This window comes from Chelonia mydas, chromosome 10 (genome assembly GCF_015237465.2).
Source record: "Chelonia mydas isolate rCheMyd1 chromosome 10, rCheMyd1.pri.v2, whole genome shotgun sequence".
NCBI classification, from domain to species: domain Eukaryota; kingdom Metazoa; phylum Chordata; order Testudines; family Cheloniidae; genus Chelonia; species Chelonia mydas.
This window is the reverse complement of record NC_051250.2, coordinates 25504562-25519984: the sequence shown is the minus strand read 5'-3', so window position 1 is coordinate 25519984 and position 15423 is coordinate 25504562. Positions and strand designations below refer to the sequence as shown.

Below are 15423 nucleotides of genomic sequence, written 5' to 3'. Positions count from 1 at the left end.
CCCATCTCTTAACTTTAAAAAGGTTGCAGAGCAGTTTTTAAACTAAGTGCCAGCAGAAAATAGATCATATTTTCATTAAAATGGGGCATTTTTTCCTAAGAGATAACTTGATTCAAAACACCCTAATTACAATGCAGCATTAATCTAACAAAGAGCTGTCTACCACCATTGTGTTTGGTGGCACTAGCTTATTTGTGTACTGGCACTTTAAATGTCAGAGAGAAGCTTGGAACAAATCTCAGATCAGAATGCCTGCAAAGCGCAGATAGGAACTTTATAGTTAGACCCATCTCTCCTAAACATGATCTGCACAGACACTGTTCATAGAATCATAGAATATTACGGTTGGAAGAGACCTCAGAAGGTCATCTAGTCCAATCCCTGCTCAAAGCAGGACCAACCCCAACAAAATCATCCCAGCCAAAACTTTGTCAAGCCAGGTCTGAAAACCTTCTAAGGATGGAGATTCCACCACCTCCCTACTTAACCCATTCCAGTGCTTCACCACCCTCCTAGTGAAATAGTGTTTCCTAATATCCAACTTAGACCTCCCCCACTGCAACTTGAGACCACATAGAGGATTTAGGAAAACAGTCTTTCCTCTCTGGAGACCTATAAGGACTTACTTCACTGGAGCTCAGACTGTAATTCTACAACTTGGGAAAAGTAGCATTGTTTTGTAGTAAACATGGGTTGTTGAGCCTGTTTTGATGCATTAATTAATTGCCAAACGTTACTGACTTGTACTTAATTCACTTTTAATATAAAAGTAGCATATTGTGTGACAATAAAACACCTGCAAAGATTAAAATCTGTGCTATGGAGAAACACTTCAATCCATGATATTCCATTCAAGTTACTTGAATAAATTTACCAAATTAATCTGTATTAATAATTTAACAGTGATTTTGAAGAACAAAAACTGTTTTTCAAACAGTGTACTGTACAGGTTGGTGCTCACTGACTCCCCACTCAGTTATCACCCACTGACCACCAACACCAAACTCTATACTATGAGGGTTTTTATACTATGGTCATTGCCATAGTATCCGAGTACCTTCTAGGAGTGTATTAAGCAACTTGACTAACTGCTGTCACACACTGTTTTGTTCACTCATCCTGTTCCCAGAGGAAGAAGCAGTGGAGTGGCTTGTTTTGATGGCATGGATTTCTTTTGTTTGTTTGTTTTTTTCTGTGTGTGTATATTGTAGAAAGCAAGGTCAAAGAAATCCACCTTGCACTTGGAATGGAAAGTGATGAGGTTTGTGATAGTCCTGTCCTGGGGAGTTAATTTCCTCAGACAGCTCTCAAAGAGCTTTAAACAATCTTTTAGGTATCCTGGCCTTGGAGCACTTTGATGATAAGGACCAAGACCTTGAATTTGATTCAAAATTCTATGGGAAGCCAGTGTAGAGTACAGAGGACAGGTGTGATGTGCTCACAGTAGCCTTTGTTGCTGAGGAGCATTTTGTATTATTTGGAGTTTTGTAAGTGTTGAAGGTTTCATGCCCAGGTATCTTACATTGCTATAGTCCAGCTGAGAGGTGATGAAGGCCTGAATAACTAAGGCCAAGTTTTCATACATCAGGATGGGTTGGAGTCTCCCAGCCAACCAGAGAAGGTAGAAAGCATTACTTGTGGCTGTTGTGGTGTGAGGAATTCAAGAGTACTCCTAGACTATGGACTGAATTGATCAATTGTGGACATGAACCTTCAATCACAGGAGAGACTATCATGGCTGAAAACTCCTCAAAATACTTTCCTTTGCCCACCAGCATCACCTCTTCTGCTTGGATTCAAATTCAGCCAGTTGTTGTTCATCCATAAGCTGATCTCATCCAAGCACAGGGCCATCTTGGTGGTGGTTGACATGGTCATTAGTGGTGAAGGATAGATAGAGCTGTTTATCATCTGTATATCACTGGCACTTGAGACCATGTCATCTGATCAGTTCACACAGTGGTTCCGTATAGATGCTGAAAAGAACCAGAGAGAGAATTAGTCTTTGTGGAACCCCCCAACTGATAAAAGTGCAGTTCCCATTACTGTTCTTTGGTGTATCACTCCAGGAAGGACTGAAGCCATTTTAGTGCATCACCCCGAACTCCTGCCACCTCTGTCAGGTGAAACAGCAGTATCTCATGGTCAATAGTGTTGAATGTTGCAGAGAGGTCTAGAAGGATGAGAATGGATGTCTGGCTTCTATCCATTGTCAGGAGGAGGCCTTCCATCAGTGCCACTAAAGCAGTTTCAGTTCTGTGTCTGGTTCTAAAGCCAGATTGTGCTGGGTCTAGTATGTTGGCTTCACTTAGATGTGCTTGTAGTTAATCTTTCACTAGCTTCTCTTTGGGGGGCAAATCCTGCTGTGGCCATCTCTGTAGGTGCCAAGGACTCTTGTAGTGGAGACATTTTGTTTCTACTGAGTTGGGGAGGACCCCACCCCTGGGAAGCAAAGAGGAGTTCAGCTCCCCAGTGTGTCCCTGCATGTTGTTGTACAGAAGAAAATTGGGGATAGAGCTGGAGAATCCATTGCTACAAAGATCATCCAGTCTTCCCCATGCCTTCGAGAGGGGGTGCTCGGGCTATGGAGGCTACTCCAGCCTTAGTGGCTGCTGAATGGCTCAGAGCTGGACCAAGAGAATGGGCTCCTCTCTCTTGTCTGCAGGGAATTCTGCAGCTGCCAGCCAAATTACTCAGATGTAATGCTGGGAGAGGCTGTTGCCAAAGGGAGACTAGTTACCCACAACATAAATGAGATGAGTGGAGAACACCGTCATCTGCTTAGCCCATTGTTACAATCTGAAAGAAGAAATTTACCATGCCAGTGCACAAAGGAAAACTTCCCTAAAATGCAGTCATGGTAAAGGGGCATGCTTCAGACTCCTAGGAGGTTGGCCACACAAATAAAAGGAACCAGAACACCAAACCATTTATTTCATTGGAAACATTTTGAACCTGAGCTGCTAAGCTGAGAGGAAGGCAGCCCGGAGTCAAAGAGAATCTTCAGTGTCCAACCAATCTTTGGTGAAAGCCAGTCTCCTTGGGTAAGAATAAATGCACATCATAGAATCATACAATCATAGGACTAGAAGGGACCTCGAGAGGTCATCTAGTCCAGTCCAGTCCCCTGCACTCATGGCAGGAATAAGTATTATCTAGACCATCCCTGACAGGTGTTTGTCTAACATGCTTTTAAAAATCTCCAGTGATGAGATTCCACAACCTCCCTAGGCAATTTATTCCAGTGCTTAACCACCCTGACAGTTAGGAAGTTTTTCCTAATATCCAACCTAAACCTCCCTTGCTGCAAGTTAAGCCCATTGGTTCTTGTCCTATCCTCAGAGGTTAAGAACAACAATTCTTCTCCCTCCTCCTTTTATGTACTTGAAACTGTTATCATGTCCCCTCTGTCTTCTCTTCTCCAGACTAAGCAAACCCAGTTTTTTCAGTCTTCCCTCATAGGTCAAGTTTTCTAGACTTCTAATCATTTTTGTTGCTCTTCTTTGGACATTCTCCAATTTGTCCACGTTTCCTGAAATGTGGCGCCCAGAACTAGACACAATACTCTAGTTGAAGCCTAATCAGCGTGGAGTAAAGCGGAAGAATTACTTCTCATGTCTTGCTTTCGACACTCCTGCTAGTACAGTCCAGAAAGATGTTTGCTTTTTTTACAACAGTGTTACACTATTGACTTACATTTAGCTTGTAGTCCACTATGAGCCCCAGATCCCTTTCCATAGTACTCCTTCCTATGCAGTCATTTCCCATTTTGTATGTGTGCAACTGATTATTTCTTTCTAAGTGGAGTACTTTGCATTTGTCCTTATTGAATTTCATGCTATTTACTTCAGACCATTTCTCCACTTTGTCCAGATCATTTTGAATTTTTATCCTATCCTCCAAAGCATTTGCAACCCCTCCCAGCTTGGTAATGGCCACAAACTTTATAAGTGTACTCTGTATGCCATTATCTAAATCATTGATGAAGATAATGAACAGAACTGGACCCAGAACTGATCCCTGCGGGACCCCACTCGTTATGCCCTTCCAGCATGACTGTGAACCACTGATAACTACTCTCTGGGAATGGGTTTCCAATCACCTTACAGTAGCTCCGTCTCGGTTGCATTACCCTAATTTGTTTATGAGAAGGTCATGCGAGACAGTATCAAAAGGTTTACTAATGTCAAGATATACCACGTCTACCACTTTGCCCCTATCCACAAGGCTTGTTACTCTGTCAAAGAAAGCTATCAGGTTGATTTGACACAATTTGTTCTTGACAAATCCATGCTGACTGTTACTTATCACCTTATTATCTTCTAGACATTTGCAAATTCATTGCTTAATTATTAGCTTCATTATCTTTCCCAATACAGAAGTTAAGCTGATTGGTCTGTGATTCCCCGGGTTGTCCTTATTTCCCTTTTTATAGATGGGCACTATATTTGCCCTTTTCCAGTCTTCTGGAATCTCTCCCGTCTTCTATGACTTTTCAAAGGCAATCGCTAATGGCTCAGATATCTCCTCAGTCAGTTCCTTAGGTATTCTAGGATGCATTTCATCAGGCCCTGGTGACTTGAAGACATCTAATCTGTCTAAGTAATTTTTAACTTGTGCTTTCCATATTTTAGCCTCTGATCCTACCTCATTTTCTCTGGCATTCACTATGTTAGATGTCCAATCACCACCAACCATTTTGGTGAAAACCAAAACAAAGAAGTGATTGAGCACCCTTGCCATTTCCACATGTTCTGTTGTTGTTTTTCCCCTACCATTGAGTAACGGGCCTACCCTGCCCTTGGTCTTCCTCTTGCTTCTAATGTATTTGTAGAATGTTTTCTTGTTACCCTTTATGTCTCTAGCTAGCTTGATCTCGTTTTGTGCCTTAGCCTTTCTAATTTTGTCCCTACATACTTGTATTATTTTTTTATATTCCTCCTTTGTAATTTGACCTAGTTTCCACTTTTTGTAGGACTCTTTTTTGATTTTTAAATCAGTGAAGATCTCCTCATTAAGCCAGGGTGGTCTCTTGCCATACTTCCTAGGTTTCCTACTCAGTGGGATAGTTTGCTCTTGTGCCCTTAATAATGTCTCTCTGAAAAACTGTGAACTTTCTTCAGTTGCTTCCCAGGGGATCTTACCTACCAACTCCCTGAGTTTGCTAAAGTCTGTCTTCTTGAAATCCATTGTCTCTTTTTTGCTGTTCTCCCTCCTACCATTTCTTAGAATCATTAACTCTACCATTTCATGATCACTTTCACCAAAGCTGCCTTCCACTGTCAAATTCTCAACCAGTTCCTCCCTATTTGTCAAAATCAAATCTAGAACAGCTTCTCCCCTAGTAGCTTTCTCCACCTTCTGAAATAAAATTGTCTCCAATACATTCCAAGAGCTTGTTGGATAATCTGTGCCCTTCTGTGTTATTTTGAAGTTCCCCATCACCACCAAGTCCTGTGCTTTGGATGATTTTGTTAGCTGTTTAAAAAGAACAACAACAACAAAAGCCTCATCTACCTCTTCTTTCTGGTTAGGTGTTCTGTAGTAGACCCCTACCAAGACATCACCCTTGTTTTTTACCCCTTTAATCCTTACCCACATATCCTAATGTGTGAGAGAATTACATGCACAGTGGCAATGGTCCAGTGGATAGGACACTGGACTGGGAATCCAGGAGGCTTGGATTCTACTTCCAGCTTAGCCACTGACTGGTGTGGACTCTTGGAGAAAGCACTTAACCTCTCTGTGCCTCCACTTCCCCATCTGTAAAATAAGGATAATGATACTCTCCTTTGCAAAGTGTTTGAGATCTGTGGATGAAAGGTGTTTTAAATATTATTTATCATGCCATTTGCCTTAAACAGCAAACACAAATATACTGCAATACAATAGAGCCTTCCAGGTATCTCCCAAAGACAGCATGGAAAACAGAACTGAAGAAAGCAAACAATCATTCAGGAATGTATTAGCAGGAGTGTTGTAAGCAAGATACAAGAAGTAATTCTTTCATTCTACTCAGCATGATAACGCCTCAACTGGAGTACTGTGTCCTGTTCTGGGCACCACACTTCAGGAAAGATGTGGACAAATTAGAGAAAGTCCAGAGGAGAGCAACAAAAATTATTAAAGGCAGTGCTTAATTTGTGTCTGGGCTTGCCAGGGCTGAGACCCAGCACCTCTGTGCTTGGCAGTTCATAGCCCTGGCACCTCTGGGCTTGCTGTATCAGTTATAAAAGTTTAAAAAAAAAAAATTGCTTGTGCCCTGGCACCTCTTTCATTACAAATTAAGCACAGATTAAAGGTCTAGAAAATATGACGTATGAGGAAAGATTGAAAAAATTGGGTTTGTTTAGTCTGGAAAAGAGAAGACTTGGGTGGGTGGGGGGACAGAAGTCTTCTAGTACATAAAGGTTGTTATAAAGAAGCGAGTGATTTAATTGTTCTCCATAACCACTGAGGACAGGGCAAGAAGGAATAGATTTAAATTGCAGCAAGGGAAATTTAGGTTAGCCATTAGGAAAAACTTGCTAACTATAAGGGTAGTTAAGCACTGGAACAAATTACCTAGGGAGGTTGTGGAATCTTCATCATTGGAAGTTTTTAAGAACAGGTTAAACAAATACATGTCAGGGATTAGCTGGATAATCCTTGGTTCTGCCTTAGTGCAGGGGACTGGATTAGATGACCTATCAAGGTCCTTTCAGTCCTACATTTCAGTGATTCTATGAATATCATCTCTGCTTTCTCAGCCATTGTTCATGTCAGTCTTTGCTGTGTAGCTCTGTCTCACCAGTGAGATTACCTTCATGAGTATTGGGGATTGGAACTGGTTCAGTGCTGCAGCAGCACTGCAGCTGAGTAAACGCAATCAATTCAAAATGTAAACTATGGCCAGTAGTTTTGATGATTTTAACCCCCTTCTCTCACAATCCAGTACCAATCTGATCAGCCTCTGAGCGCAGAATCAAGTTGCTACTAAAACTAAGCTGGACAAAACCGTTGAATGCAATTTTACATAATATGATGTAGTAGTATCTCATTGAATCAGAACACAAATCCCCATTCCCCCTACAGTATCCATTCATCCAGACTTGGTTTTGCCTTACATGTTATTCCCTTGATGTACTACTCACTATTGTGAATGTGTGAGAGGATTTTATAAGGGAGAGAGCATGTGTGTTTGTGAGCATAATTTTATTGCAGGGAAACTATTTTATTGCGACAATTGCATTGCTGATTCTTGCAGTTGCTTTCTCCTGTCCTTTGAACATATCTTTGTCTAGTTCCTCCATCCTCAAAATCCTATACTGTAATAATATCTGGGGGGTGTTTATACCCACAGCGTTCAGAACTGGTCTCCCTTGAAGCCTGATAAGGAAGAAACTATTACACTATCTTAATTAAATTTAAGTTTAGCCATTCTAACTGAAGCCAAATAATTAAGGCTTTAAAGTTTATTTCCTCTGTATAAAAGGAACTGAGATTTTGGTGAAAGAATAGGCTGTAGGGATAAAAGATCAGTGTTAAAGAAGAAACATTTCACTGCAGTCCAGAATATATCTCTTTAAAGGTGACCCTCAAAGAAAATAAAATTTGGGCTTAAACAGAAAAATGGTTGTATTTATTGAGACTTGACTATTTTCAGTTATTTTTAAAACTTCTGTGTCATAACTGGAACTATTTAAGAATTTGCCTAATGTTAGTGTATTTGAACTTTAGACTTAGTTTAATTTACATTTACATTTTTGAATCAGTCTCAACATCGCTTTTTTCTTATGATATTAAATACTTACTGTTTCTCTTCCTTCATTTTGCAGAGTACATTTATTAACAGACCTGCTCTTGGGATTTTACCTCCAGGGAATTTTGCTGAAACCTTAAAGGAATCTTTGCTTTCGGTAAATTTAAAAATGAACTATGATGATTTACCATATTCTAAGTCTGCATATTCTCCAAAGTGCATGTATGGTATGAACCCACCCTGAGAGGAAGGATCTGAAATTTCTAGTGCATCAGTAAATTGCAAAGTTACTTAATCACAAATAAGAAATAAGAGCTCTGTGCACTTATATTAAACAACCTCCGTTAGAATATTCCTACCATCCATGTTAACCCCGATGAAGGGATTCAGAAGGTATGAAACACAATGAAAAATGCAGTAGCTGCTTTAGTTAATGAGACTACTCACATTCAAAAAGTTAAGCATGTGTTTATCTGCTTTGCGTGATCAGGGCCTAAAGAACATAACAAAATCCAACCTGCAATGTTTAAAGCCATGATGGAAACAGGATTTGAAGAGATTTTAAGGCACGATAGGATTTTTTTAAAGAGAACTGAACAGATGGTCCTGCTTTTCCGCTCTTGAAGAGATTCAAAGGTTGGAACTATTATTAAATAATCATTATTCTATATTCTTGAAGATGTCTACTGAAATTATGGATAATGAGACTGAGTGTTGACAGTAATCATGGCTTACAACTTGAAGAGCTAAGCATCAAAGGAAGCAATGTTTTTGCTTTGTTAGTGTTCTACCCCTTTTCCAGTTTATGAATGCCCTTTCATAAGTGAGAAATTTCACATGGAACCCAGAAAGTACAAGGTTAAAGTTCTGTCTAACCATCCTTTAGCTCAAAGTGTGAACAGCTAAAGATGAGGCCCCCAAACCTTCTATTGTTGCATTTTCACTACAGGCTTTCTCCAAGTGACGTACTCTGCTTGTCAACCTTCTTTTCTGTGTATGCCGAGCATGTGGAGTTTGGCATTGGGGTTATTTCCCATATATGCCTTTCTCCAGGTGGTGGTTATTTGTGTAACTATTCTGTAAAGGAATGTGTGTGTTTTCTCTTTCTTTGTTAAAATTGTGATCAATGTTTATGAAGAAACAGATGGCCGATGAAGTGAGCTGTAGCTCACGAAAGCTTATGCTCAAATAAATTGGTTAGTCTCTAAGGTGCCACAAGTACTCCTTTTCTTTTTAGATGGTATTCAGGGTACAGACTTACAAGGGTAAAAATAAAAGCATTTGAATAAAAAATGTTGTGGTTTAACTGTTAGCAGCTGAATCACCTGCCTTTCCCTTTTCAAGAGAATGGGGTCCATAAATGAAGCTGGATGTTCCCATGCAGAGAACTTTGCAGATGAAATTTCAGAGAGAACCTCCCACCCCCCCACTGTGATGAAACCAAACCTTTGATTCTCTTAAGAGCTGAATGTGAGAAGTTATGGTGTGTCTGCATGCAGACACCACACTGAATTTATTCTGAGTAAGGGATTGAAATGGGGCTGGTTAGTGTTTTTGCTTTGTTTCGTAACTGTGCTATTTTAGCTTTATTATGTCTCCGTTGTTGACAGGTGGCTCCGAAGGGCCTGCAACAGGTTGTCACCATGTCTTGTGGATCCTGCTCTAATGAAAATGCCTTTAAAGCAATATTCATGTGGTACAGGGTAAGTAAAAATACTGAGTATGACTCCTTACAATACTGCAGCACGTAAACATCGACAGTGCTTCATAAGAACTGAATCTACATGGAATGCGTTCCTTTAGTTATACAATTATGGATTAAACTGTAGAAAACAGAATAGATCTTTGCACTTTTGACTTTCTCACTTGGAAGATCCCAGATGTGTCAGCAGCTTTCTCACTAAAAAACTATTGTTTTTTCTTTTCTCCCTGTGCCGCCTCCTCCCCCTGGTCAGAATTAAGTGGATCAGGTAAAAGTAGAGATATAAAATTCACATTTTGCTTGAACAAGTGATTATTTAAAGATTTGCACTCTCATGAGCTGGCAGGGCTCCAAACAGAGGCTGTGTTTCTATCCTGGTTTCCACAATATTTATTTAGATTCCAGTATGCTACAAACTCCACACTGAAAGGCACCCATACAGGACTTTGGGCTCCCTTGACATGCATTTAAAAACATAAGAACACAGGAGATACAAAGTAAAGATCAGCCAGTGCAGCAGCACTCCTTCCTCCCTCTTTACCATCACAAATCATGTGACTGATGCAGTTTAAAACCCTCCAGCACACTTTCTCACTAACCAGAAATTCTACCCTCAACTGTCTGTCCTCTGACCATGCCTGTGCAAACAAATGGGTTTGCAGTGTATAAATTTGGGCTATTTCAGACTTGGGTGTGGTGAGTGGAAGAAGGGGACAAAAGTATTCCAAATAAAAGGAAAGCTGCTGATGCAGCTGTGATCACTGGAGGTGGGAAGAGGGAGGGACAGATACCAAGCAGTTTCTGTTTTTTTAGGTCAAAACCAACACGTGAAATTTCACCCTGAAGCTAGTAGGCCCACATGGCTCATAGCAAAACTATTTTGGAAAAGCATCATTCTTTAAATTTGTGCAATGCATTTTTGTTTCTGGCATTCCAAGGCCTGTGTGTGATTCTAGGGCAAAAAGGGGTTAGAAGAAGTTGGTTACAAAAGTACCAGTGAGGCTATCTTTTTAAACAAACATTTTTTTCAAGCTTTTGTCGTAAAATGTGTTGCCTAAACTAAACATGCACGGGTGTGGTATAAAATCTTCCTTGGCCCTAGTTTGGAAACAGCATTAAGTTATGTCTACACTGTGGACCTTACAGCTGCACAGTTGTATTGCTGCAGCTGCACTACTGTAAGGTCTCCTGCGTAGCTGCTCTATACTGGTGGAAGAGAACTCTCCTGCCAGCATAAATAAACCACCCCCAACAAGTGGCGGTAGCTATGTCGGTGGGAGATGCTGTCCTATTGACATAGCGCTGTCCACATCAGCACTTTTGTTGGTGAAACTTCTGTCGGTCAAGGGTGTGAAAAAGTGCTAGCGTAAACAAAGCCTGAGTCACAAGTGGCTGTGCTCATTCACAGTCTCTCTCCTAATATCGTGAACTAAACTAGTGCTGGCCAAATCTTTTAACATCTGAATGGAATGTTGTTGGGTGACGGTGGCATACAGGTAACCAGTTAAATCTGCTGCAACCATTAGTTTAAATCCATATGTTATTGTTGCTTATATATTACAGTAGAGCCCAAAGGTCCCAATTAGGATTCATGTCCCATTGTCCCTAGTGCAAACATAGATAAAGAGAGAGTCCCTCCTCTGGAGAGCTTACCATCTAAAAGAAGCTAATCTTGTTACTAGTTCCCTAAGCCATTCTCTGGCCCCTCTAAATTCATCTAATAACAAAATAGGTAAGTCCCTTCATTCTCCTTTTGACTTTCAGAATGAGCATATAATGCCTCTAATGCTAGATCATCCCACATAACATGAAACTCATGAGAAACCATGTATGTATCTCTTCAGAGGAAAAACTTACTGTCCGCTTTAGACTAAACAAACTCATAATTAGCTAAAGGAGAGACAAATGGGCAGTGAAGAGTGGTCGCACAGACAAACCCTGGAGCTTCCGCTACATCTGAAATACTGAAAAGATTTATTCTCTTTTTAAAAAGAGAGAAATAGAAAGGATTTTCTGACTATCGTCTCATGCCCATTCCAGACAGACTTCTGCCTGTTAAGCTTTGGAGATCCCATGTAATTTGTAGATTAAAAATCCATATATGGTTTCATCAAGTCTGTCATTTTACCTGCTGGTTAATCCTTCAGACACTTTGTTACAGTGGGATTTTTCAGCAAGACTTCACCAGTAAATAATGTGAGATTCACCTAGGACAGCTCATAAAAACCTCTTCATTTCTTTTGCAGAACAAAGAAAGGGGTAATAATAATGTCACAAAGGAAGAACTGGAGACATGCATGATTAACCAGGTAACTTTACTGTTCTGTTATCTCACACAGACTGTTAGTGTTTGATTTGTTTACAGTAAAAAATCCAGGGCTTTCTAACATTGCAATGGATCTTAGTACCTAAAAGCTTCAAGAATGGTCAATTACCACTCACTCCCAACCAAAATTCTAGGCCTGCTGTGGGCATCCTACTGCCTCCCCAGAGAGTAGTTGTGACTTGTGTTAAAACGGCCTTCTTTATGTGATACACCATCTGCTAGAGAGACGTGCAGTGCTGAGAGAGACTGTGGGGAGCACTAATATACACAGATTTTATAAATAAAGATTACGAACGTTAACAGTCCTCTTAATTTTTTCCAAAATTGTGGTTTAATGACTTAAAATTAATCAAGAAGCTAGTTTGCCAGGGAATAATCACACGGGAGCAAGAAATTAAGATACAGCTGGAAAGCCTGTGAAGTGCCAATTCAGCTCTAACCCAGATTGTGTTGCTCTAGCCAGTCACAAACCTTAATACACAAGGTTACTAATCAAGTGGGGGAATGTGTTTAATTTGGGACACCTTCTAAGATGTGAGCATCTTGGAAATTACAGGATCTACAACTCCAGGGTCAGATCCTTGGTTCAGGGTACGTTCCTGGTGTGTTGCTCCAGTGGTGCAATGCTTAAAACTGTCTTGAAGAGGCTCCTGGAAATTCTTCTGCTGGAAGGGGAGCTGGGATGTGCTTTAAATTGGGCCAAAGCCAGGGTGAGAAATGGGGATTGGAGCACACTGTGTTCTTGCAATCCTGGACTGATGGAATGGTCTCATAGGGATCATTCCAGCTGGCATGAGTTAAAGCCACCCTATGATCTGATTTATATCAGCAACCCCAGGATTGAGGGAAGTGGTAGATGTGCTAGAAGTACTTTTATCCCTCCCACAGCTATATCTTGTGTGAGCTCATTGCAGTTTAGGATTAAATCCACAGTGTGTTGATCTAAGCATTTTTTTGCTGTTCCAGGAAGGGTATCTTCTGCCTTTCCAACACTGCAGAGGTCCCACTGAGGTCACCGGCCTTGTGATATTTAAGGGCCATCCTTTCATAGTATAAAGTTAAGGCACTCCCTGCATCTGTTCCCAGGGGTACTAGGCCTGCTTTTCTCTCCAGTGTTCCCCACCATGCAGTGGCATTGAATTACTACTTCTAAAGAAAAACTGGTTGAGAATTTTGGGCCTAAAAATATAGGATTTGCATTTAACAGAAACAAACCTTACAAGTTTTACAAAACATTACAGTAGAAGAGTTTCCATGAAATCCTAAAAGAAAAGGACAAATGCAGAAAGAAGAGGGGTTTGTTTAATTTTAATATTCACCTTTGGTTGAATATTCACCTTTGGTGTTTGGAAACTAAATATTGGGAACTAGAGAGAGAGAGAGAGAGAGAGAGAGAGACTGATTAGCACAAGATATAAACCAACAGCAGGAATGGAGGCAGTTTTTTCACTTTTAAGATTAGATCACAAAGAAGGGGACTAGGCTCTTTAAAATAACCCAGCAGTGTCCCTTTTAAAGTTCAGCTAATGTAAAGTTTCCATACGCATTATACTGGTTTATTTTTCATTCAGCGTCCAATAAGTGAATCAGAATAGAGAGGTGTGTGGTGGTGATCTGAGTGCAGCACTGAGGACTCAGGTGTTCCTGTGTCTAATTGCCGCTTTGGACCCAATTCTGCAAACACCTACATACATGCTTACGCTTATAAGTATTGAAGTAATTGATCCATGTGTTGGGCACTAATTCCCTTGTGACCTTTGGCAATTCACCATCTGTCTTGATTTCTAAAAAATTGGGCTGATTGACCTCCTCCCCACCCCCCAGTGTGTTGGGAGGATTAATTGGTTAGTATTTGCAAAGCAATCTGAAGATGAAATGCTAAATTGGCAGATATTTGTCTTTAGTATTCATGGTATTTACAGGAGATCAGATAATTTTAAAGGGATGAAGGCTATTTCTTGGCAAAGAAATGTGTGAATATACTTTACTGAACTTGCTGCCTGAAGAGTGAAACTTGCTTGCATTTTAGCTGAGGCAACAGCCAAAAGTTGCAAAAATCTTGCTGTCTTTCCTAACGCTCTGATGGACATATTCTTGACTGGCCGTTTGATTACACATAGAATGTTTGTGTGTTCTTCAGTCTAGTGATGTAATCCTGTTTATAATACCATTCCAGTAAGCTACACTGCCACCTTCCTGTTGTTTGAATAGTTCAGTGACATACCCTGTATTTGATTTCAGTCTCCAGGCTGCCCTGACTATAGTATTCTGTCCTTTATGGGTGGATTCCATGGAAGAACCCTGGGTAAGAAAAACACTCCCAGTAACTTATATATTTTTCCCTCTTCCTTTCTCAGCTGATATTAGACACAGCAATGCATATTTATCTCATTGTATTTGTATTTTTTTAAATGAAAGGTTCTCTTGCAATGAATTGGTGATAGAACTACGATCAGTAAAAAAAAAAAAAAAACCCATAGATTTATTAAAATATTAGGAACCTAAATCTGATGCTAATGGAATTTGTTAGAAATGTACTAAAACAGCATTTTGTTTCAACTGGAGGTGTGGTTAACTGTGGATTTTCACCTTCAGGAGATGCCCTTATGTAATTCTAGGCCCATAGTTTTGCCATCTACACTATTAAAAATCTACCGTATTGGGGGGACCTATTTTACAGGATAATATCTGATACCATTTGGTCCTGCCAGTGCAGATGGGAGAGTTTCATATTTTAAACATGTTACCTAACTGTGCTACTGCTTTGAACTTTGCAGGGCTGTAGCTTGATTCAGAACATGGTTTGATCTTGTCAATACTGGGAAGATGAAACCCAGTTTTAACTGTAGTGGCCATTACCATCGTGTAACCAGATTCTCCTACCTTTTTTTTAAATTACATTTTAAATAGCGTAGATGCCATCCAACTCTTAGAATGATGCTGCGCCTAGTAGAAATCCCCAAACCCAATCATTCAATACTCCAGAATAATCAAATATAAATTAATCTGAACACTGCAGTTAAAACAGAATCATCTAGTTATTTCCAGTAGAAGACAGTTTCTCACCTCTCAGAATGTTTCTTTCCTTATTTCTAGTGAGCTTTTGTTTTAATTTTTGTTTTTCTGGGTTTAGGTTGCTTAGCTACAACTCACTCTAAAGCAATTCACAAATTAGACATTCCATCATTTGACTGGCCAATTGCTCCATTCCCAAGACTAAAATACCCCCTGGAAGAGTTTGTGAAAGAGAATCAACAGGAAGAAGCCCGCTGTTTAGAAGAGGTGAGTACTTCACTGGCTGCATTCTGTTTTCATTTTGAAATAATGAAGTGTTAGTGGGATTAGCTGCTGTTAACTTGGAAGAACATTTTCAGGAATTGGAATGGCCTTTGATGAAAGCAGTACTCCCTAAGCTGTTACAGTTAATAGCCTGCCTCTGCTGCCATTTAAAAAGAACTGTCGACTATGAAATTATGAATGATCTGCAGAAATTTGACCAGAGTGAAATTTCGCATGCAAGGAAAGGTTTGTTTAAAAACATCTGAATTAATTTTCTCTCCCAAATTTGGGAGAGGGAAATGTGCACAAGGGTGAGCCTCAGTGTGCTTAGTCCTCTGAAAAGCAACTCTGTAAAAGTGACATGGATTTTCCTGC

General features: G+C 40.1%; 1 protein-coding gene across 2 annotated transcripts in view; it reads left to right on the top strand.

Moving 5' to 3' along the window:
* The window catches only part of ABAT (4-aminobutyrate aminotransferase), a 142002-nt gene that overhangs the window by 107034 nt on the left and 19545 nt on the right, over window positions 1–15423 (top strand). For both annotated transcript variants that reach the window (XM_037911714.2, XM_043524649.1), the window contains exons 7-11: window positions 7818–7898; window positions 9352–9444; window positions 11690–11752; window positions 14011–14074; window positions 14903–15051. In XM_037911714.2, the coding sequence (XP_037767642.1) occupies window positions 7818–7898; window positions 9352–9444; window positions 11690–11752; window positions 14011–14074; window positions 14903–15051 (450 nt within the window). The remainder of the gene's footprint in view (window positions 1–7817; window positions 7899–9351; window positions 9445–11689; window positions 11753–14010; window positions 14075–14902; window positions 15052–15423) is intronic.